The sequence below is a fragment of the Diaphorina citri genome, unplaced genomic scaffold, assembly GCF_000475195.1.
Source record: "Diaphorina citri unplaced genomic scaffold, Diaci psyllid genome assembly version 1.1 scaffold354, whole genome shotgun sequence".
NCBI classification, from domain to species: domain Eukaryota; kingdom Metazoa; phylum Arthropoda; class Insecta; order Hemiptera; family Psyllidae; genus Diaphorina; species Diaphorina citri.
Window position 1 is genome coordinate 283,932 of NW_007377789.1, and position 24,363 is coordinate 308,294.

Below are 24,363 nucleotides of genomic sequence, written 5' to 3' on the forward strand. Positions count from 1 at the left end.
GGGCACGGTTGGTCCAGTGGTAACGCGCTTGCTTGCCATGCAGAAGGTCCCGGGTTCGAATCCCACCATCGACAAAAATTTGTACTCGTTTTTCGATTGCAAATATTTCAACAGGTTACTTTCTGGTGATCTCGTGTTGACAAAGCACCTAAATGGGGAGTATTGTGTCTCTTCTCGCCCATCTGATGAGAGGCATACCACGGGATGGGCATGCTAGGACACGAACCACATGCGTCCAATGTAGCAGTTGTTTCATTGCTACGAAATAAAAACGGCGGTGAAACACTCATCTTTTAAAAAAAAATCGCATACACAACGATTTGCCGGAAGTTCAAGTTGGTAGTCAGTCGTGTCGTAGCGCGTATTTCGGTCTTCACCGATCTTATTTTGAGAGCTAGCTTCTGAGAGAAATAGGGTGAGACATTTTCCGCCGCCCTTGGATTATCAGTTTTTTAACTTCATTGATTGAAATTGTCATTTCCTTTTTATGAATTGAAAGACAATTAATGTCCTTTCCTTTTTCTTTTGTACCAAGTTTTGTGGTCTTATTATGAGGTTAAATACCTATAGTAAGTGCATACTATAACCTTGTACGTATAGAGTCCATTGCTACGAAATAAAAAAGGCAGTGAAACACTCATCTTTAAAAAAAAATCGCATACACAACGATTTGCCGGAAGTTCAAGTTAGTAGTCAGTCGTGTTGTACTTGTAGCTGTATTTCGGTCTTCACCGATCTTATTTTGAGAGCTGGCTTCTGAGAGAAATAGGGTGGGACGTTTTCCACCGCCCTTGAATTATCAGTTTTTTAGTCCGTCCTTCCTTCATTATTACAATAGTATAAAAAGGTATAAGGGACGGACTATTGTATTCGCTTCGGTGTCGTCTGTCGGTCGGTCGGTCTGTCTGTCCCGATAGAAGGACTTATCCAAACCTAGTCGGCCTATATATCAAATTAAAGGTCTTTTTACCAGGAACACGAAAATGGTGGTGCAAATTTTGTCTAGAGAACCATAAAGCCAAAAAATCAAAAAAACTGGTTTTTGGGGGATTTTTTTTTCACATTTTCTCACACTTAAGAGCTCTGATCTCGAAATTTGTCGCGACCTATGAACTCAAAGCGAGAAAGTTTTAGATAACACTTCAGTCGATCATTTAAGACCGGTTTTAGCGTCATCTATGTAAAGCTACGCCGAGTAAGGCCAATAAATGGATGGGTGACTTAAACCTTATATTGGGATTAAAGGGAGAACGGGCTCTAGTCTTGATTTTAAATCATTACATGAAAGTAAAATCGAAAAATCAAAATTGGGAATAAAGGTAGAACGGGCTCTAGTCTTGATTTTAAATCATTACATGAAAGTAAAATCAAAAAATCAAATCAAGATTATTGGGAATAAAGGGAGAACGGGCTCTAGTCTTGATTTTAAATCAAAATCATTACATAAAAGTAAAACCAAAAAATCAAATCAAGAATAATAATAAACTGAATATTAAATAAAATAGGTAGGTACATAGGTACCTACTGATCGAATAAACTACGGGCTAAATAATTCCCGGAGGGACGGGCCCAGCTTGTTTTCTGTACACATTTTACCACCTTAATATTGCGAGCTGACAAAAGACACGAAAGAAAGGAAAGCAGACAGTTGATTGAAATTGTCATTTCCTTTTCATGAATTGAAAGACAATTAATGTCGTTTCCTTTTTCTTTTGTACCAAGTTTTGTGGTCTTATTATGAGGTTTAATACCTATAGTACATATTATAACCTTGTATAGAGTTTATTTATACTTGTTAAAACGTAGGTACTTAAATAAAAATAAAAAAATAAAATAAAAACATGCATAATTTTGTTGTTTAATATAAATCCGAGTAAAAGGTGTTTCCTCGTTCCTCCTATTTCAAGGTACTTAAACCATGATCATGGGAATACAATTGAACATAGGTAATAAATTAATTATTATTCATAATTAATTATTAATATTATTTTATTTATTTCATACAACACAACGTCCATTGAAATTAATTATGGGAAATTCTATCGATTAGCTTATTTATGTTTTCCCGATAGTGTGGGATTGTGGTTCAATATTGGTTCATAGAAATCATAAAACTCAAAGAAGTGCTTGAAAATTTCATGACTTGTCAGAACTTTCATATCAACATTTCTATTCTATCACAGTTTACCTTTCTATTGGAATTTGAATTTAGCTTTCTAGTCTTTTCATCGTTCTTCAAGAGTTTTCCATATTGGATGATAATTCTCCCTCAAACTATCTACCGTGTTGTCGATATCGTTCTTGTGATCAAGTCTGGGTATCTTCTTTCTCGGATCATTCTCAGTCTCTCCGGTGTCTTCCAAATCTTCTTTATCAATTTTATGAATTCCTTTATCAGTGTTATACACTTCTTTATCCATTCTGTGATCCACTTCATTCATTAAATGATGCATTTTATTCATTCCATGATGCATTTTATCCATTCCATGATGCATTTTATCCATTCCATGCTCCATTTTATCCATTCCCTGATCCATTCTATTCATTTCTTTGTCCCTTTTATCTCCTTCTTTATCCATTCGACGACGGAATTCCTCTCGATTGTTGACTTGGTCACTTTTTCCGTATTCATTATGATCATTTTTTACGTACTCGTTGAGAACGATTGCGTTCGGTAACGCATCGTTTGCGATATATTGTGCAACATATTCATCTTTGGGTCCGTTTCGATAATAGCCGTTGGGGGCAACCGCTTTAATATTTTGATAAAAATCGTTGGGGACAAACAGCTTTGGGTCTTCTTGGACATACGGGTCAAAATAGTCAGCCCGCTGAAGCACGTTCCTGCGGTTGTAGTCATAGTTCACGTGCCCGGACATTGGCTGTCCGACTAGAATAGAGTCTCCAAGTCCTATTGTTGCCGCCCCTGCGGCTTCATTGGCGGCAACGCTTCGTACACCTTCGTTATAATGCGTCACCAAAGCAGCATTGGCGGCACACTCCGAGTTGCGTCTTTTGGCGGTGGCTATCTCAATATTGGATTTTCCGCCATCACTCAGCGTCGTTGTAGACCCCGTGTATTTCGAGCTGCCGCCGTGACCGGATTTGAAAAACTGTAGGCCCGCCAAAAGCAGCGCGAGCTTGGACAGGAGAATGGTTTTGGCGGCGAGGATTTTAAGAAGGATTAGACCTAGGGCGGCCGCGATAGTGATGATGAAACTGAGCGGAATTTTCGACTTTTTCCGATGGGTGGCGGTACCTCTGCGTCCTGAAACAGGGCATAGTGAGGGAGAGGGGGGAAGCTTATTTTAAAAGCAAACTACAAACTACATAATTTGATGTAAAGCAAACTACATGAAACAGGGGATAGTGAGGTAGAAAGGGGGAAGCTCGTTTTAAAAGCAAACTACAAACTACATAATTTGATGTAAAGCAAACTACATGAAACAGGGTGTAGGGAGGGGGAGGGAAGCTCGTTTTAAAATCAAACTACTTTACTTTATGTAAAGCGATAAACTACATCTACTTGCTGGCCCCACTTGAGAGGGAAAAGGTAAAGAAGAAAAAGAAACTACACCTACAGTCCACTTCAACTGGGAAGTCCGATGACCTTTGTCAAAAAATCGTCAAAAAAATAGCTCGTTGATTAACAAGTAAGCATGTGAATAGTTGATCCCATGGGATTTTTCACGCCGAATCGAATGGTGAAACCCAGCCGTTCCGAGAACGAACATTATCCCATCAGGATAAAATCCGCCCCGGGCGGGAATCGAACCCGCGGCCGATTCCAAAGCTTTAAGCTCCCACAATCAGCGCCATTTGAGGAGCTATGTACCTATACAACGTGGATGGCTTTTGGGTTTACTTGCATGAGGTCTTCTTGTGTGCAAAGTTCATCCAGTTCTAGTCGGCTGCAGTTTAAGAGGTTCCTATGGAAATGTTTATTTTCACACCTTGAACATCTATACAACGTGGATGGCTTTTGGGTTTACTTCCACGAGGTCTTCTTGTGTGCAAAGTTCATCCAGTTCTAGTCGGCTGCAGTTTAAGAGGTTCCTATGGAAATGTTCATTTTCACACCTTTGTTAGCGCTAATATGCTGTCGAAATACGGTTATAAATCAAATAAACTACAATAACAACAACAACAACAACAAAAAAATCACCCCTAAAGGGGATTTAGCTAAAAAGTGTGTCCGTGATCAAGCCCGTACTACATACATACTACGAAAAAAATGCGATAGTTCTAGGGAAGGGACAGAGTTATTCTGTTAGTTTCTGAGGTATTGAATAAAATGAAAAAGGGATTATCAATGAATCTCCTAGGTCTATAGGTTTACTTCAAAGTGTTTGTTGAACTTCGAAAATACTCAGAGGTTAATAATAATCACTTCAACATGCACCTGTCAACGCGAGCCTTCTTCGGTTTCTAAAGAAAGCTCGGATAACAGAAAGCAAAAACTAAAACAACTTACCACTTTCGGCCGTAGGCAGGATCCCACCAAAAACCTCGCGGTCGATCTTCTTGACCGATTCTGCGATTTGGATCTTCAAATTCCTCGTCCGAAAATAGCGGTCGAATTTTCGCGCCAAGTAGTCGAGAAATTCCTCGTCGAGTAGTTCTGCGATAGGCAAGCGGTAGACCCATCTATAGCAGTGGCGTGTATTTCATGGAATCGTGTCGTGTGTAGTGGGAGCACTCATTTATATAATTATATTACATTGTCTACAGCAGTGTTTCTTAATTAGTTTGGCCCGCGGAACCCTTTTCAAAAGGTGAACATCTTTGCGGAACCCTGAACTTTCAATATTGCACCCCCCCCACCCCCACCCCCCTTATTATAAAAATAAAACAAGTTTTTTTTTATATATAACAACATTTTATTTTTATTTACGTATTACTATGGGAAGAGTGGTATTTCCGCATGCTTTTTTGCATGCAGAAATACCGTTTGAAACTGCATTTTATCTAGTGTATGATTTTTCCAAAATATCTCGCGGAACCCTTGCCGTCAGCTCGCGGAACCCCTTGGTTCCGCGGAACACCAATTGAGAAACACTGGTCTACAGGACAATCGGGAAAAAATCGTGTCGTGTGTAGTGGGAGCATCACTCATTTAAATTACATTGTCTACACTACAGGACAATCGGGAAAAAATCGTGTCGTGTGTAGTGGGAGCACTCATTTAAATTACATTGTCTACAGGACATTCGGGAAAAAATCGGATGAAACTCATGACAAGTGGGAACGGGCCTGTACGATTTACTGAAAAAAGTAAATGATTATTCAACCTAGTCAGCTCCCATGGCGTAGTGGTCACTGCGCTCGCCTTGCACGCGGGAGACCCGGGTTCGATTCCCGGCGGGGTCAAGTTGGCGTAGTGGTCACTGCACTCGCCTTGCACGCGGGAGACCCGGGTTCGATTCCCGGCGGGGTCAAGAAATTTGTATCTGCAAAGGATTGACACCGTGACTGGCTGTTGCGGGGCCCACTCAGCCTCGTGAGGAAAATGAGTAGCTATGTAATATAAAGCGCATAGCGACCGGTGCCAGCATGGTAGGTAAACATTGGATTTTAGGATTATTGAGATATTGGGAAAATCCTACAATTACGCATAGCGACCGGTGCCAGCATGGTAGGTAAACATTGGATTTTAGGATTATTGAGATATTGGGAAAATCCTACAATGCCGTATAGCGACCGGTGCCAGCATGGTAGGTAAACATTGGATTTTAGGATTATTGAGATATTGGGAAAATCCTACAATGCTGTAAATGCGCATAGTGACCGGTGCCAGCATAATAGGTAAACATTGGATGTTAGGATTATTGAGATATTGGGAAAAATCCTACAATGCTGCAGTGAGTATCGAAAGTTGTGACAAAAATACATGGGATTTTAGGATTATTGAGATATTGGGAAAATCCTACAATGCTGCAGTGAGCACCAAAGTTGTGATATAATAACACAAATAAACTGCATTTGATTTACATTTACATTATTCAACCTAGATTCTAAGATCACAAACAGATCGGCATACTGTATATGGGTTTATAGCTTCCCCTTTTTTTTTTCTTTTTTTTTTGTAAGAGGTTTGACAGAGGAAACTGTAACTGCTATGGTCTTATCGTCCCGAAATCGAAGAGAGGAGGAAGACAGGATAGGAGAAAGCCAGCCGCTCCGAGAACGAACATTATCCCATCAGGATAAAATCCGCCCCGGGCGGGGAAGACAGGATAGGGTTCCGAGGACGAACATTATCCCATCAGGATAAAATCCGCCCGGGCGGGAATCGAACCGCGGCCTAGCGCTTACAAGGCAGACGCACTACCAACTAAGCTAACTAGGCTGGCTTCCCCTTTTGAAAACCTTACCATACGCCAGTACGCCACTCATCCATACTCCATAGGTAAGAGGTAGACCTATCGCTAACCTATTGAAAACTGAATAACAAATTGACGGTATACCGAACTAGGTAACAAAGGATTTCTCCTCTTCATGCTTGTAAAATGAGGTTTGACTGAGGAAACTGTAAAAACAGAGTTTTATCGAAGAGAAAAGAAAGACGGGATAGGAGAAAGCCAACCATTCCAAACACATTAAGAACCAACTTTATGTGTTCAGGTCTTTAGGATGAAATAAAATCAGCCCCGAGCGGGAATCAAAATCGCGCCCTAGCGCCTTCGGGAGCTACCCTCCAAGCTAACTAGACTGGCAAGCCGACCTTTAATTGCTAAAGTCGACTATGTGAGGACACAGGACACACCTTTAGGCTAAAAGAGTGGAAATTTAGGTTTTACAAAGTGCCTCAATCTTACCTCGTGTATAAAGTGACTCAGGTTCAAATTTGGATGGTGACGGTCGTCCAGTCCGTTGCTTAACTTGGATGCCACACTGTTTATGCTTAGGAGGCAGAGTAGCGAAAAACTCAACACCAAACTAATGTTGAGTGGGATCAGGGTGAGATAGGTTTTGTTCATGTTCTGAGACTTTTGTTTGGCATTTAATGAAACCATTGTCTTTCTTTTATAATTAAGCAAGATCTTTTATTCTAAACTATTGTACCCATAAAATAAACTTAGGTGTATTAACTGGGGAACGATATTTGTGACAAGTATTTAACAATGCTCAACACAATTAAAGTTGCTTTACAGTTATTAAAAGGAATAGGGTGGGATAGGTTTTGTTCATGTTCTGAGACTTTTGTTTGGCATTTAATGAAACCATTGTCTTTCTTTTATAATTGTCTTTCTAAACTATTGTACCCATAAAATAAATTAGGTGTATTAACTGGGGAACGATATTTGTGACAAATATTTAACAATGCTCAACACAATTAAAGTTGCTTTACAGTTATAAAAGGAATTATTATGTAACAAATATCGTTCTCCGATTATTACCTACACTACACTAAATTTTCTGTCTTGACTTGGACTCGAACCGCAAGCAAGGTCTTTCTAAACTATTGTACCCATAAAATAAACTAGGTGTATTAACTGGGGAACGATATTTGTGACAAGTATTTAACAATGCTCAACACAATTAAAGTTGCTTTACAGTTATTAAAAGGAATTATTATGTAACAAATATCGTTCTCCGATTATTACCTACACTACACTAAATTTTCTGTCTTGACTTGGACTCGAACCGCCAACCTCCAGATCCGAAATCCTCTGCCTTAACCACTGAGTTACTCGTGTGTTAGATTTCAATAATAAAGTACATACGAGTTATTTTATTATTTTTTTTTTTTTTACTATCACTTTTTTAACGCGTGGTTATCAATAAACTATTGCTAAAGGCTAAGTTTTTTTTTAATTCTTCAATTGGGTTTGATATTAACCTTAATGACTAGTAACTCTTAAAACTATGTATTGAGTAACGATGTAATTATGTAGATGCTGTTTAGATGTTTGTATGTGTACCTAAGTTCTACCTGTAGGTGTGTTGGTACCTATAACCGAATCAAAGTTGGAAAAGCGAAAGACCTCAGCTTGAAAACTGGCATCAAAAGTTCAAAGAAATATTAAGTAAAACTATTAGTAAAATTGATTCAAAAAGTATTAAAACTATGTATTGAGTAACGATGTAGTTATGTAGATGCTGTTTAGATGTTTGTATGTGTACCAAAGTTCTACCTGTAGGTGTGTAGGTACCTATAACCGAATCAAAATTAGAAAAGCGAAAGACCTCAGCTTGAAAACTGGCATCAAAAGTTCAAAGAAATATTAAGTAAAACTATTAGTAAAATTGATTCAAAAAGTCAAAGTTACAAAACCAAAAACAGCCGCGTAAAAACTGGCATCAAAGCAATGCTAAGAAAAACGACTTGTAAAATGGATCCTAAAAGTTAAAGTTAAAAAACTTGAAGAATTATAAATTATAAAGAAAAAAGAAAAAGAGGATTTAGCTAAAAACGATTTGTCAATTGGATTCTAAAACAGTTCGATAGCACAACTGATGTCAATGGAACAATTAGAAGAACTAATTAACAATGAGATTGTCACCAATATAGACATGAGTGACAGATTCAAAACAAAAGTAAGTTGAGTGAGCGAGATTTAATTGTCAGAACTAGAAAGATTGAATTTGGAGTAGGTATAAAAAATAGGTAGAAAGGAGAAGCAGAAGAAGAAAATTTGAAGTTTTCGTTTTTAATTAATCGACAGATTAGTCAGGGCCAGACTAACAAGACTTCTAATATTTTTAGTGGATGTGCTGAAGCTGAAGACTGTCAGAAATAGATAGAAAGAAAAAATCGAGACGAAGAAGTAGAAGATGACGGTAGGTATAAAAAATAGGTAGAAAAAGGAGAAGCAGAAGAAGAAAATTTGGAGTTTTCGTTTTTAATTAATCGACAGATTAGTCAGGGCCAGACTAACAAGACTTCTAATATTTTTAGTGGATGTGCTGAAGACACCAAATTTTTATGCCAAAAGCACCAGTTTATCTAACAGCGAAAAGCGAGAAGAATTAAATGAAAAGAGCAGAAAGAAATAAAGACATTGACTGACTGGTAGATGTGCTAAAATTACCGAAATTTCCAATACCCATGTATGTACAATATAACCTGGGGAAAAATAGAACGAAGAAGGAATATTAGTGGATGTGCCAAAAGCACCAATTTTTAAACAACTACACAACATGATAAAATAATAGATAAAAGGCAAATAAATAAAGAAAACGGGGAGAAAGAGAATAGAAAGGAAGAAATATTCAAGAAATGACTGATTGGTGGATGTGTCAAAATTACCAAATTTTCTTTATTAACGTAATCTCATAGTTAACAGATCTATTATTATGTTAAGGCGGTCTCTTCCTGAGTACATGGCAAGCTTTTGGTAGCTTGAAAGGTAGCGCGCCTGCCTTGTCAGCGTTACAGGTTTTTCCCGATGCCGGGGCGAACTTTATCCTAAACAGATAAACTTCGTTCTGGGAACGGCTGGCTTTCTCCTATCCCGTCCTCCACTCTTCGAGTTTGGGACGATGAGACCGTTACAGTTCCCTCTGTCATACTATTTTTCCGGACCCTGTAATAGTAAACCTATCAGTGAAAATGGTAAAAGTGAAATGAATCAAATGTTACAAACAGCGATTTAGCGATATAATCAGAGACAAACATAATCAAATTGACCTATGTTCAAGTTCATAAAGAAATGTTTACACTCGCCATTCAACATAGTAATACGTATTATGACCAATGACTATTATGTAAAACCTGTTCCATTGTCTTTATGAGGCTGCCAGTGCACAAGACGGTCACCCCGTCCAAATACCAACCACGCACCACGTTGCTCTCAAAATTCCGTCAGAACTCTCTAAGGATTGAGTTGCAGAGATTGCCTTCGGCAATAATCCCGCCCATTAATTGAATTTCAATAAAGAGTATATAATTATGACTATTATGTAAAACCTGTTCCATTGTCTTTATGAGGTTGCCAGTGCACAAGACAGTCACCCGTCCAGATACTAACCACACACCACGTTGCTTTCAAACTGTCTAAGGGTTGAGTTGCAGAGATTGCCTTCGGCAATAATCCCGCCCATTAATTGAATTTCAATAAAGAGTATATAATTATTATTATTTAACGTCACTGTATAACGGCTCAGGTTTTTAGTGACGGGGAGTTCACCCTCCATTCGGCGACCACCCGCTTCCGCACCTAGCCTGAGAGGGGCCGGCAAAAATCAGCAGCACGCGAGTGCCTAGACGGTCTACTTCTAATAATTATCAGGTAGATAGGTACCTAGATATAGATAATAGATACCTAGGTACCTTCTTCTGCTGCTTCTTTTTCTTCTCCTTCTTCTTCTGCTGCTTCTTTTTCTTCTTCTCCTTCTTCTTCTGCTTCTTTTTCTTCTTCTCCTCCTTCTTCTGCTTCTTTTTCTTCTTCTTCTGCTTCTTTTTCTTCTTCTTCTGCTTCTTTTCCTTCTTCTTCTTCTTCCTTTTTTTCATCTTCATCTTTTTTTAACTAGGTAGGTAATTGATTACTCGCACGACATCGATTTCATTTAGTTGAAAAATTAATTTCATTACCTAATTAATTAGTAGGTACCTACCTAAGCATCACCTTGGTATTCATCCGAGAATAAGGAGGACTTTTTTATTTATTGTAACTTGAACGAACGAACTAAGCATAAAGTTTTTCTCTCTCTCTCAAGGTAATTTAACTTGAAAAAAAAAAAAAAAAAAAAAAAAAAAAAAAAAAAAAGTTTTCAAGCGCTCTCTTTGAAATTATTACATTATAGATCGTATTCATTCTTTTAGGTTATGTATTATTAGTTTCTATACCTAAATACCTAACCAAATATAGGACTTTTTTTACGACGGTTGTTTAGATAAACTACCTACCGAATACTTACCTATCGGGTGGGACCTTAACCTACGTCTTCCATGAAGGTACGTCGTAGCAGTATATTATGTTGTAGTTTATCCCGTATTTAAACTAAAGGGAAATGACGAAGGTAGGTACCTTTAGGAAATTTCAAACAAGGAAAACCCACGCCCTCCTGAATACCAGGCAGAGGGGCGTAAGTCACATGAAAAAAAAAGAGAGTCTTATATAGAGGAACTGTAACTGCTTGGGTCTTATCGTCGTCGTCCCGAAATCGGGAGAGACGACGAGAGAGAAGAGAGAGAAGGAGAGAGAGGAGAGAGGAGAGAGAGAGAGGGAAGAGAGTTATAGGAGAAAGCCCATCCGTTTCTGAGAACGAAATTTCAGGCGATAAATTCCGCCCCGGGCGGGAATGATGATCAATAATAAAAACTTAATCAATAAGGCTGAAATGTGATGGACATGTAAGAAGAATGGAGAGAATTAGCTAGGTAGGATTGTGTCAGCTCCCATGGCGTAGTGGTCATGCGCTCCCCGCTCCGCGCGCACGCGAACCGCGCGTTCGGATTCCCGGCCGGGCGTCAAGAAATGTTGTATTCATGCAACATGATTGATACCGTGACTGGCTGTTGCGGGCCCACTCAGCCTCGTGAGGAAAATGAGTAGCGTATATGTAATATAATGCGCATAGCGACCGGTGCCAGCATGGTAGGTAAACATTGGATTTTAGGATTATTGAGATATTGGAAAAATCCTACAATGCTGCAGTGAGCACCAAAGTTGTGACATAATAACACAAAGAAACTGCATTTACATTTTACAATAGTAGGTAGATTGCCTAAGAAATACTTCCAAACGAATATATGTAGAAGGAACTAGAAAGCAAGGTAGACCACGACTGACGACTGAGATGGAATGATCAAATCAACAAAGATATCATCAAAAGAAATCAAAATCCTAGTCTCATTGAAAACCAACAAAAATTTAATGATAGAACTTGGTGGAGAGGTTTTGTGAATAGTCGACCTGTTCTACCAAACAGAACGACTTAGGATATGTATGTAATAATAATAATAATAATAATTCCCGTCCGGGGCGGATTTCATCCTGATAAGAATATTTTCGATCTCGGAACGGCTGGGTTTTTCCTATCTCTTAGTTTTCGAGACGATAGGCCCTTAGCAGTTATAGTTCTCTCTGTCAAACCTCTTAAAAATAATAATAATAATAATAAAATTATTTGTTTGTTCAGATGACAACACTATCAGAGAGTATCTGATTGGATCCAAGGGCAATGTGGAGAAGACGAAACAGAAGTTGGATGACCGTAGTAGCATTCGCCATGACATCAGATGCTTTTTCGTGGACCGGGATATATCCCGGCCCGAGTTCCAGAACAGCCTTAAAACCTCGTGATTTTAGTTGGGGAATGGACCTGTTGAATTTGGGTAAAAATTATTATAAAAAAATCCAAAATAAAAATTAAAAAAAATATAAATTTTAGGTAAAATTATTATAAATTAAAAATCCAAATCTGAGGTCAATACCCGGTAGTATGCCTCTCATCAGATGGGCGAGAAGAGACACGATACTTCCCATTTAGGTAGTGGATCAACACGAAAACACCAGATTTTACGGTTTCCGTGGCAAAGCACGAACTTCAGGTAGAAACACCAAACACACTACCATCACGACACGTGAAGTCATGGGGAGTCAGAAAGATCTAGTTCAAAGTTTTCGCATGATACTGTAGGTAATTTCGTTAAGGACAGCCACACTACTGTCACATCACGTGACGTGTTGGTAGAGTGTTTCAACCTTTAGTTGTTACCCGGTAGTATGCCTCTCATCAGATGAGCGAGAAGAAACACAATACTTTCCATTTAGGTACTGGATCAACACGAAAACACCAGATTTTACGGTTTCCGTGGCAAAGCACGAACTTCAAGTAGAAACACACTACCATCACGTCACGTGAAGTCATGGGAAGTCAGAAAGATGTAGTTCAAAGTTTTCCCATAATACTGTAGGTAATTTCGTTAAAGACAGCCACACTACTATCACGTCACGTGACGTTACGTGATAGTAGTGTGTTTCAACCTTTAGCTGTTTGTAAAAACCCCAAATTTCATTTATTTCAGGAACATCGTTGCGTGTCCACATTTGACCAAGGATGCTACTCGTCTCACCATAATCTCGTCCTCCTCACATTAATCTCACCCCGCCTGAGTGGAGCCCCGCCTGAGTGAAAAGCCATTAGCACGCGATTGTTCAGATGGACACTCATCCTAATGGTCATTTGATGGAGTGAAGAGAGAAGGAAGACAAGATAGCAGAAAGCCAGCCGTTTCAAGAACGAACCTTATCTGTTTGGGATAATAATCTCGTTCCTGCCGGATGATGTGTCTCTGTATAGTGCTCAGGTCGATCTGAAACGACTCTACATGATAAGCGATCTATGGGTAAGAGAATGTCTGGTTGGGGGATGTTAAACAGGGAGTAGACCAGCTTAGTCTGGCTGGGGGATCTTCAACAGGGAGTAGACCAGCCTGGTCTGGCTTTGGGACTTAGAATAGGAAGGATACCAGCCTGAATTTCCCTTGCTGAAAAAGAAAAAAAAAATATCAAAGGTTAAGTTTAACTGCGAAAGGCAACCACTCATAAAATTTGTTGCCAAAATCAAATGTCAGCCCAAAATAATCACCCTAGCTAGGGCTGATTGAGAGGCTCAGGAAAAACGCCAACCCCGTCTGTACACGGGAGAAGACGAGGAAAAAGAAAAACTCATTTTAGTACACACTACACACGCTTCTTCTTCTTCTTCTCCTCCTCCTCCTTCTTGGTGTTGTTTTTTTTTTTACTGGAAAGCCAATTTTTTTCCCAGTCCATTTTTTTTTAATTATTTAATTCGAAATGTCTTTGGCTTCACAGATACACAAAGGTCGGCTGTTTGTTGGTGAGGATGCTATCCTAGATATGAGTATATACACGGATAGATATCGCGAGAAGCTGGGCATTCAAACTCTGGTACAATGGGTCAACACATTGGTAAGTAAAATTTCAATTTCAGGACAAGAGAAAGACTTTGAAATTTACAGGGACATAAAACGGACTCACAAAACCTAAATATTTCCAGAGAGGTATTGAATCTTATTATTATTATATAAAACATCCCTTGTGAAATAGGTATCTTAGTCAAAGAAAAATCAGTGGTTGGGTGGAAGAGCTCCTTCAGTAAACCATGCCAATAAATGATGGATTTGTTCAGTAGAATATTCAACATGTGTTGCACATTGCATACTCAGTAATAGTTACCCGGCGTTCATACAAAATTGAAAATTCCAAGTGTTACCTAAATACTTACCTACCCATTTTATTGGTAGGTACGTATCCAGCCTAGTTAGTTACATTGGAGTGTATACCGCACCTTATAAGCGCGAGGTCGCGAGTTCGATTTCCGCTTGGGGCGGATTTTATTCTAAAAAAAAGGGTCGTTCTCGGAACAACTGCGGCTTTCTACTATCCTGTCTTCCTCAGTTTGTTCGTTTAAATAATTATTATTGGAATAAAATACAATTGACCATTTTTCGTCTATAAAGGAATTTTTGTGTTAAACATACTTCAATGCTTGTCACAAATTAACATCGTTCCATTCGTTCTCCCCGGGTGGGAATCCATGTCCGTCTCTTTCATTAGGAGGCGGGAACCCATTTCCGTCTCTTCCGCCAGGGAATCCCTCTCTTTCACTTACAGGTGGGAAACCATTCCCTCCCTCTCTTCCGGAAGGTGGGAAACCATTCCCTCCTTCTCTTTCATTTGCAGGTGGGAACCCATTCCCGTCTCTTCCACTTGGCGGGAATCCCTCTCTTTCCCCAGGCGGGAACCCATTACCTCCCTCTCTTCCGGAAGGAGGGAACCCATTCCCTCCCTCGGGCGGAAACCCAGGGGGTCCGTCAAACATGGGAGGGCGACTCATCGGGCCTCGCGATCTCAAATGGAACGGCACAAAGCCACCCGGGGGCATTCCGAAGGGCGGTCTTGCCATAGGAGCCCCCCCGGGTGGGGGTGGTAATCTAATCCCGGGCGGGGGCATCATGGGAGGGCCGCCTCCGGGGGGTATCATGGGGCCGCCGGGCGGTATCATTGGCGGCCCGCCAGGGGGGAAGCCGGAGAAACAGCCTGGCGGAGGACCTCCTGGGAAGAACCCGGGTGGCGGACCTGAGGGAACAGATGGAAAACAATGGTTACAAATAGAAAACAGACGAAACACAATAATAATAATGATAATAAATAACAAGCAGGGCCCGTCCCTCCGGGAACTTTTTAGCCCGTAATTTACTCGATCGTGGTTAAAGAAAAAAGCAGAAAAATGGAGCATACGGTCGCGCTTCGCGCTCCCGAACCACCAACCTCCAGATCCGAAGTCCAACGCGTTAACAACTGCACCACTGTGGTTGGTCCTTTTTATTACTATCGTAATAATAAAGGAAGGACGGGCTAAAAAGGAGAAAAAACTTTCAGAACTTTGGATTGACATTCAGGTTATCAGAATTTATTTAAACAAAAACTATGTAAGTTTAAGCTCACATTGTGGTCCACATCAGATGGGAGGTGAGTGATGGTCACACAATACAGTCCCAATGACCTACTCAAAATTAATAACATTGGGGTCAGAAATTTACAGAATTTTCTATTATGCATATACTTCTTCTTTCATGTATTTACCCTTGCAAAATAATTAATATTTGATGTAGATAAATAAATTACGAATTACAATAAACGAGACTTCAGTGAAACTACTGGCAAAGAGGGACTCTTTAGTTCTACTTTAGCAGTCTAAATAAAGAATTTGTACTTGATATTACAAAGTGCCACAGATGAAATTATATCTTGATCCGATTTGAATTTTCCGAGATATAAACGCGAAAAACCGTTGGCTTTGAGCGCCATTTTTCGGTCACGTGGTACGATTTTGACAGCACAAAAATTGTTTTGACATGGAATCTTTAAGGGCACGGTAATTTTCGACCGTCTGGTAACCCTATACAGGAGGTAACTTACCGCTCAGCTCTCTCACAGTAAAGGGGCATGTACCTCCCAGATCCTCACGCGCTACCCTCCATGCTAACTAGCTGGCTCTCTTTTGTTTTATTTGACCAGGCATCGCCAGTTTGAATCTGATCCCTCCCCGAGGCTGTGCATTTGTGACCATGAACGAACGTAATACTGCGAGTCAAGCATTGCAAGGACTGAGACACGCCAAGGTAGCGGGCAAGAGTATAAGCTTGGACTGGGCCCCGGGCAAAAACTGTAAGGTATGTAATATCCTGAGTGAAGAATTACTAAAAGAAGAATTATGGTCCCTAAAAGTACAGAAGTACTTACAGGGATGATGAAGAATAATTATGTTATGTTAAGAATACTAGTGAACTTGTGTTAACTCTCATTTCAATTTTCTTGTTCTCTTATTCCAGGACGGGGAGTATCGTCAATACTGGAGCGTAGATCACGGCGCCACCTATCTGCCCTACTCGCAAATCGAAAGCACCAATTTCGAATCCTTGATCGAAGGGTGCGTGTTTGATTTAGACACCGCCTGCTCTATGACTTTGAAACCTCACCCAAGTAAGCGTAACTGATCTATTGAGTTTTGGAGCTAACGAAACTATGTGCAGGGAAGCCTGATTGTACTAAAAATGCCATGTACAGCTGCTGAGCTGTACTTATGTAGCTCCATTAGCTTTTCCAGTACTCATTTCAATTTTCTTGTTCTCTTATTCCAGGACGGGGAGTATCGTCAATACTGGAGCGTAGACCACGGCGCCACCTATCTGCCCTACTCGCAAATCGAAAATTTCTTGTTCTCTTATTCCAGGACGGGGAGTATCGTCAATACTGGAGCGTAGACCACGGCGCCACCTATCTGCCCTACTCGCAAATCGAAAGCACCAATTTCGAATCCTTGATCGAAGGGTGCGTGTTTGATCTAGATACCGTCCCCGAGTTCATTCGCAGCCGTCTGGAAATGATTCAGGCCAGTTACGAAGCGAGACTGTTGACCCCGGCCCCTGGCCCGGGGATGATGAGTGGGCCCCCGCCCGCAGGCCCCATGGGCGGGTTTCCGCCACATCAGATGGGAGGTGAGTAATAGTCACACAATACAGTCCACTTCAACTGGGAAGTCCGATGACCTTTGGGTGCGCACTCGTCAAAAAATAGCTCGTTGATTAACAAGTAAGCATGTGAAAAGTTGATCCCATGGGATTTTTCACGCCGAATCGAATGGTGAAACTTTTAGAACTGTCCGACTTACAGTTGAGAAGTTGCGGTTCCCCTCCATGCACTTCCATCGGACTTCCCAGTTGACGTGGACTGTACAGTCCCAATGACCTACTCAAAATTAATAACATTGGGGTCAGAAATTACAGAATTTTCTATTATGCATACTTCTTCTTTCATGTATTTACCCTTGCAATATAATTAATAAGATCTTAAACAGGGAGTAGACCAGCTTAGTCTAGCTTGGGGGACTTTAAACAGGGAGTGGACTAGCTTAGTCTAGCTTGGGGGACTTTAAACAGGGAGTAGACCTGCTTAGTCTTACTGGGGGATCTTAAACAGGGAGTAGACCAACTTAGTCTGGCTGGGGTCATTAAACAGGGAGTGGACCAGCCTGGTCTGGCTTTGGGACTTAGAATAGGAAGGATACCAGCCTGAATTACCCTTGCTGAAAAAGAAGGCTGGGGGACATTAAACAGGGAGTGGACCAGCCTGGTCTGGCTTTGGGACTTAGAATAGGAAGGATACCAGCCTGAATTACCCTTGCTGAAAAAGAAAAAAATACCTATCAAAGGTTAAGTTTAACTGCGAAAGGCAACCACTCATAAAATTTGTAGCCAAAACCAAATGTCAGCCCAAAATAATCACCCTAGCTAGGGCTGATTGAGAGGATGAGGAAAAACGCCAACCCCGTCTGAACACGGGAGAAGACGAGGAAAAAGAAAAACTCATTTTAGTACACACTACACACGCTTCTTCTTGGGAATCTTCTTCTTCTTCGTCTTTTCCCGTGTTCACACGGTGTCGGCTTTTTTCGTCAGCCTCTCAATCAGCCCTAGCTAGGGTGATCGCTTTTGGGCTGACATATGGTTTTGGCTACGAAAAATTTACTAGTGCCCTTCGCACTTAACCTTTGCTATTCCTTTAGCAAGGGAAATTTTAAACAGATTATCTATGAGTTCTAAAGCCTGTTCTCATCGATTTGCTACAGGACATACTATGGGATGGACATGCTATGACACAGAAATTACATGCTACGACACAGAAATTATAGTGCCTGTAAATAGTTCCTAGACTATAAAAATAAATCATCAAAAAATGTCTTCTCTTATAAAGCTATTCTTATAAATAAGTTGGTTTTATTCTTTTAAACCAAAACAAAAACATAGTTTAATACCTAATAAAATAAATATACAATATTCAAAGTCTATTCATAACTGGTTTCTTATTTAAATTATTTAAAACATATTCCTTTATCCCTTCTTTCTATTAAATAAATTATATGATTAGTTGACCCCAAGATAAAATACATGCAAAACTGCCTATATTTATGTGACTGAAAAGCGCTTAAAAAATGGGGATCTACGGAATTTTTCATTTTCCTCTACGACTTCAAGTCCTGAAATAAATAGATCTGAACAAATTGGGAGTAAAATTGTTTTAAATCGATTTTCTTACGTCAGAACTCACAATCTTTGATATTTGACGTCACAACTCACGATCTTTGATAAACTTTGACCCTGGACAAACTTAAGAAGATACCGTTCGAACTTCAGTTAAAATCGAACTTCGAGAGAAAAAAAACCGTAAATCTTAAAGCCTGACGTCACTTAATCCTTGCATTCTTTCATTAGAACGGCAAAAAATTGAATTTTCGACCTTTAAAAGTGAAAACCCCGACTTCAAATTAGAATTTTTCACAACTTTTTACGTAGGAATCGACCTATTATTCATAATTTTTACCCAAATACAACTGCTCCATTGGTTGAAATAATCGAGGTTCTACTGTATTTGACGAAAACTCAATAGGTTCAGTTTTTTTGCAAAAACTCGCTTGTCTCTTGTCCGACCGAATTCCTCTCAAGTCTAATCTCTCGAATCTTCATCCAATTCTCCCTCACTTCTCTTCTCCTCTTCCCCCTCCATCTCTCCTATTCCCCCTCTACTCACCTCCACCTCATCTTCATCATCATACAGACCCCCTCCCACGCCTCCATTCATAGGTGGGAAGCCGCCTCCCTCTCTTAAGCCAGACGGGAAACCATTTCCGTCTCTCCCTCCCTCTCCTAAGCCGGGTGGGAATCCATGTCCGTCTCTTTCATTTGGAGGCGGAAACCCATTTCCGTCTCTTCCGCCAAGGAATCCCTCTCTTTCACTTACAGGTGGGAAACCATTTCCGTCTCTGTCATTTACAGGTGGGAATCCATTCCCGTCTCTTTCCCCAGGCGGGAACCCATTACCTCCTCGGGTGGGAATCCATGTCCGTCTCTTTCATTTGGAGGCGGAAACTCATTTCCGTCTCTTCCGCCAAGGAATCCCTCTCTTTCATTTACAGGTGGGAAACCATTCCCTCCCTCTCTTTCATTTACAGGTGGGAACCCATTCCCGTCTCTTCCACTAGGCGGGAATCCCTCTCTTTCCCCAGGCGGGAACCCATTACCTCCCTCTCTTCCGGAAGGAGGGAACCCATTCCCTCCCTCGGGCGGAACTGAGAACGAACATTTCAGGATAAATTCCGCCCCGGGCGGGAATGATGATAATAATAAAATTAATAATAAGGCTGAAATGGTATGGACATGTAAGAAGAATGGATGAGAATAGTAGGTAGATTGTCAGCTCCCATGGCGTAGTGGTCACTGCGCTCCCCGCTCCCCTTGCACGCGGGAGACCCGGGTTCGATTCCCGGCGGGGTCAAGAAATTTGTATCATGCAAATGATTGATACCGTGACTGGCTATTGCGTGGGGCCCACTCAGCCTCGTGAGGAAAATGAGTAGCTATGACATGTAAATGCGCATAGCGACCGGTGCCAGTCCAAATGTTGTATGAACAATGGCCCACTCAGCCTCGTGAGGAAAGGGTCAAGAAATTTGTATCATGCAAATGATTGATACCGTGACTGGCTGTTGCGGGGCCCACTCAGCCTCGTGAGGAAATAGTAGCTATGACATGTAAATGCGCATAGCGACCGGTGCCAGCATGGTAGGTAAACATTGGTTGTTAGGATTATTGAGAATCAAGAAATTTGTATCATGCAAATGATTGATTCCGTGACTGGCTGTTGCGGGGCCCACTCAGCCTCGTGAGGAAAATCCAAGAAATTTGTATCATGCAAATGATTGATTCCGTGACTGGCCGTTACGGGGCCCACTCAGCCTCGTGAGGAAAATGAGTAGTATATGTAATATAATGCGCATAGCGACCGGTGCCAGCATGGTAGGTAAACATTGGATTTTAGGATTATTGAGATATTGGAAAAATCCTACAATGCTGCAGTGAGCACCAAAGTTGTGACATAATAACACAAAGAAACTGCATTTACATTTTACAATAGTAGGTAGATTGCCTAAGAAATACTTCCAAACGAATATATGTAGAAGGAACTAGAAAGCAAGGTAGACCACGACTGACGACTGAGATGGAATGATCAAATCAACAAAGATATCATCAAAAGAAATCAAAATCCTAGTCTCATTGAAAACCAACAAAAATTTAATGATAGAACTTGGTGGAGAGGTTTTGTGAATAGTCGACCTGTTCTACCAAACAGAACGACTTAGGATATGTATGTAATAATAATAATAATAATAATTCCCGTCCGGGGCGGATTTCATCCTGATAAGAATATTTTCGATCTCGGAACGGCTGGGTTTTTCCTATCTCTTAGTTTTCGAGACGATAGGCCCTTAGCAGTTATAGTTCTCTCTGTCAAACCTCTTAAAAATAATAATAATAATAATAAAATTATTTGTTTGTTCAGATGACAACACTATCAGAGAGTATCTGATTGGATCCAAGGGCAATGTGGAGAAGACGAAACAGAAGTTGGATGACCGTAGTAGCATTCGCCATGACATCAGATGCTTTTTCGTGGACCGGTATGTGTCCCGGCCCGAGTTCCAGAACAGCCTTAAAACCTCGTGAGTTTAGTTGGGGAATGGACCTGTTGAATTTGGGTAAAAATTATTATAAAAAAATCCAAAATAAAAATTAAAAAAATATAAATTTTAGGTAAAATTATTATAAATTAAAAATCCAAATCTGAGGCCAATACCCGGTAGTATGCCTCTCATCAGATGAGCGAGAAGAAACACAATACTTTCCATTTAGGTACTGGATCAACACGAAAACACCAGATTTTACGGTTTCCGTGGCAAAGCACGAACTTCAAGTAGAAACACACTACCATCACGTCACGTGAAGTCATGGGAAGTCAGAAAGATGTAGTTCAAAGTTTTCCCATAATACTGTAGGTAATTTCGTTAAAGACAGCCACACTACTATCACGTCACGTGACGTTACGTGATAGTAGTGTGTTTCAACCTTTAGCTGTTTGTAAAAACCCCAAATTTCATTTATTTCAGGAACATCGTTGCGTGTCCACATTTGACCAAGGATGCTACTCGTCTCACCATAATCTCGTTCCTGCCGGATGATGTGTCTCTGTATAGTGCTCAGGTCGATCTGAAACGACTCTACATGATAAGCGATCTATGGGTAAGAGAATGTCTGGTTGGGGGATGTTAAACAGGGAGTAGACCAGCTTAGTCTGGCTGGGGGATCTTAAACAGGGAGTAGACCAACTTAGTCTAGCTTGGGGGACTTTAAACAGAGTCCAGTCCATTTTTTTTAAATTATTTAATTTGAAATGTCTTTGGCTTCACAGATACACAAAGGTCGGCTGTTTGTTGGTGAGGATGCTATCCTAGATATGAGTATCTACACGGATAGATATCGCGAGAAGCTGGGCATTCAAACTCTGGTACAATGGGTCAACACATTGGTAAGTAAAATTTTAATTTCAGGACAAGAGAAAGACTTTGGAATTCTTTTCATAGAAATGGACATAAAACGGACTCACAAAACCTAAATATTTCCAGGTAGGTATTGAATCTTATTAGTCTCTCAATCAGCCCTTATTATTATTATTACCAAAACCTCCCTTGTGAAATAGGTATCTTAGTTAAAGAAAAATCAGTGGTTGGGTGGAAGAGCTCCTTCAGTAATAGTAAACTGTGCCAATAAATGGCAGTGGAAGGCATAGTATATATTTATTTATTTATTTTTTTAAGAGGTTTGACAGACTGTAACTGCTATGGTCTTATCGTCCCGAAATCGAAGAGGGAGAAGGAAGACAGGATAGGAGAAAGCCAGCCGTTCCGAGAACGAACATTATCCCATCAGGATAAAATCCGCCCCGGGCGGGAATCGAACCCGCGGCCTAGCGCTTACAAGGCAGACGCACTACCAACTAAGCTAACTAGGCTGGCAGCTCTTTGACTTTAAAACCTCACCTAAGTCAGCACAACTGTTCCATTGATTTTCAGTCATGGCTAGGAAGGCATAGAACACTATGCCAATAAATGATGGATTTGTTCAGTCGAATATTCAACATGTGTTGCACATTGCATACTCAATAATAGTTACCCGGCGTTCATACAAAATTGAAAATTCCAAGTGTTACGTACCTTGGTACCCATTTTATTGGTAGGTATCCACCAGCTTAGTTACATTGGAGTGTATACCGCACCTTATGAGCGCGAGGCCGCGAGTTCGATTTCCGCTTGAGACGGATTTTATTCTAAGAAAAGGGTCGTTCTCGGAAAAACTGCGGCTTTCTACTATCCTTTCTTCCTCAGTTACCATTTTTCAAATACAATTGACCATTTTTCGTCTATAAAGGAATTTTTAATTGTGTTAAACATACTTAAATGCTTGTCACAAATTAATATCGTTCCATTCGTTCTCCAATTATTACACCTGGATAAATTTTATGACTTGACTTGGACTCGAACCTTTTTCGTTTATATTTCAGAAAGTACTGCCCACCAGGCTGAATAAGTTCGTGATCATCAACTCAACCGGTTTTATTGAAACAATGTTCAAACTGGTCAAACCTTTCCTCGCTGAAAAACTTCAAAATCGGGTGAGTACATATCCTCCCTCTTTAACCCTTAATAAGGCAGTGGTAGTAAAGTCCCCCAGACTTGGGGGTTTTCTAGTGATGATAATAATAATAATAATAATAATAATAAAAAATAAAAGCAGATATTACCTCGAATTACCTTTTTTTTATCTAAGCGAGGTTCTTCTTTATTTGTGTTTGCTGAAATTATTCTGTACCAAATACATTAGACCTTGTTTAGACTGCGGGAGTGAAGGGACTTCAGTCTCATTCTGTCAGTATAAACAAGGTATATTCTATTGTACGTTTCAGTTCTTCATCTATTCACGCGGTATAGAAGCACTCAGTGAACATTTCTCACCTGAAGATTTACCCAAGGATCTGGGAGGTACATGCCCCTTTACTGTGAGAGAGCTGAGCGGTAAGTTACCTCCTGTATAGGGTTACCAGACGGTCGAAAATTAACGTGCCCTTGAGATTCCATGTCAAAACAATTTTTGCGCTGTCAAAATCGTACCACGTGACCGAAAAATGGCGCTCAAAGCCAACGGTTTTTCGCGTTTAATAGGGTTACCAGACGGTCGAAAATTAACGTGCCCTTAACATTCCATGTCAAAACAATTTTTGCGCTGTCAAAATCGTACCAAGTGACCGAAAAATGGCGCTCAAAGCCAACGGTTTTTCGCGTTTATATCTCGGAAAATTCAAATCGGATCAATTTTTTTTTAGACAAAATAAACTCACTTTTTTATGCTAATTTCATTTCTGACCTCAAAAATATAGGGTTCCATCCAGCACCCAAATGGGTTACTATCGTAATAATAAAGGAAGGACGGGCTAAAAAGGAGAAAAAAACTTTCAGAACTTTGGATTGACATTCAGGTTATCAGAATTTATTTAAACAAAAACTATGTAAGTTTAAGCTCACATTGTGGTCATGTAGATAAATAAATTACGAATTACAATAAACGAGACTTGAGTGAAACTACTCGCAAAGAGGGACTCTTTAGTTCTACTTTAGCAGTCTAAATAAAGAATTTGTACTTGATATTACAAAGTGCCACAGATGAAATTATATCAGTTTCCTAGAGCCTTAGTGTGTGATATGACTTTAAAAATTTCATAGAATTCTAGCATCATAATTATGATGATGCTAGAATTCTATGAAATTTTTAAAGTCATATCACACACTAAGGCTCTAGGAAACTGATATAATTTCATCTGTGGCTCTTTGTAATATCAAGTACAAATTCTTTATTTAGACTGCTAACGTAGAACTAAAGAGTCCCTCTTTGCCAGTAGTTCCACTGAAGTCTCGTTTATTGTAATTCGTAATTTATTTATT

At 40.1% G+C, this 24,363-nt stretch overlaps 3 protein-coding genes and 2 long non-coding RNA genes across 5 annotated transcripts; 2 read left to right on the top strand and 3 right to left on the bottom strand.

Annotated features, from left to right (window-relative positions):
- Nucleotides 1-2,153: 2,153 nt before the first annotated feature.
- On the bottom strand, nucleotides 2,154-7,016 carry LOC103507947. The gene is made up of 4 exons (XM_026822678.1): nucleotides 6,819-7,016; nucleotides 6,767-6,773; nucleotides 4,475-4,621; nucleotides 2,154-3,268 (listed from the first exon to the last, which is right to left on the bottom strand). Exons 1-4 carry the CDS (start codon nucleotides 7,014-7,016, stop codon nucleotides 2,226-2,228), a joined length of 1,395 nt encoding a protein of 464 aa, XP_026678479.1. The 3' UTR covers nucleotides 2,154-2,225.
- A 5,043-nt stretch (nucleotides 7,017-12,059) lies between these two features.
- On the top strand, nucleotides 12,060-13,025 carry LOC113466902. The gene is made up of 2 exons (XR_003391159.1): nucleotides 12,060-12,247; nucleotides 12,977-13,025. It is a non-coding gene; the product is annotated as an uncharacterized LOC113466902 (long non-coding RNA).
- A 1,441-nt stretch (nucleotides 13,026-14,466) lies between these two features.
- LOC113466900 (proline-rich protein HaeIII subfamily 1-like) lies at nucleotides 14,467-15,785 on the bottom strand. Its single transcript, XM_026822679.1, has 2 exons — nucleotides 15,767-15,785; nucleotides 14,467-15,053 (listed from the first exon to the last, which is right to left on the bottom strand). Exons 1-2 carry the CDS (start codon nucleotides 15,783-15,785, stop codon nucleotides 14,467-14,469), a joined length of 606 nt encoding a protein of 201 aa, XP_026678480.1.
- Nucleotides 15,786-18,215: 2,430 nt separating this feature from the next.
- Nucleotides 18,216-19,602, bottom strand: LOC113466903. The gene is made up of 2 exons (XR_003391160.1): nucleotides 19,555-19,602; nucleotides 18,216-19,354 (listed from the first exon to the last, which is right to left on the bottom strand). It is a non-coding gene; the product is annotated as an uncharacterized LOC113466903 (long non-coding RNA).
- A 1,236-nt stretch (nucleotides 19,603-20,838) lies between these two features.
- Nucleotides 20,839-23,474, top strand: LOC103507949 (clavesin-1-like). Its single transcript, XM_017443537.2, has 5 exons — nucleotides 20,839-21,033; nucleotides 21,478-21,610; nucleotides 21,780-21,896; nucleotides 22,929-23,039; nucleotides 23,331-23,474. The coding sequence occupies exons 2-5, from the start codon at nucleotides 21,593-21,595 to the stop codon at nucleotides 23,457-23,459; spliced, it is 375 nt and encodes a 124-aa protein (XP_017299026.1). The 5' UTR covers nucleotides 20,839-21,033; nucleotides 21,478-21,592; the 3' UTR covers nucleotides 23,460-23,474.
- The last annotated feature ends 889 nt before the right edge of the window (nucleotides 23,475-24,363 follow it).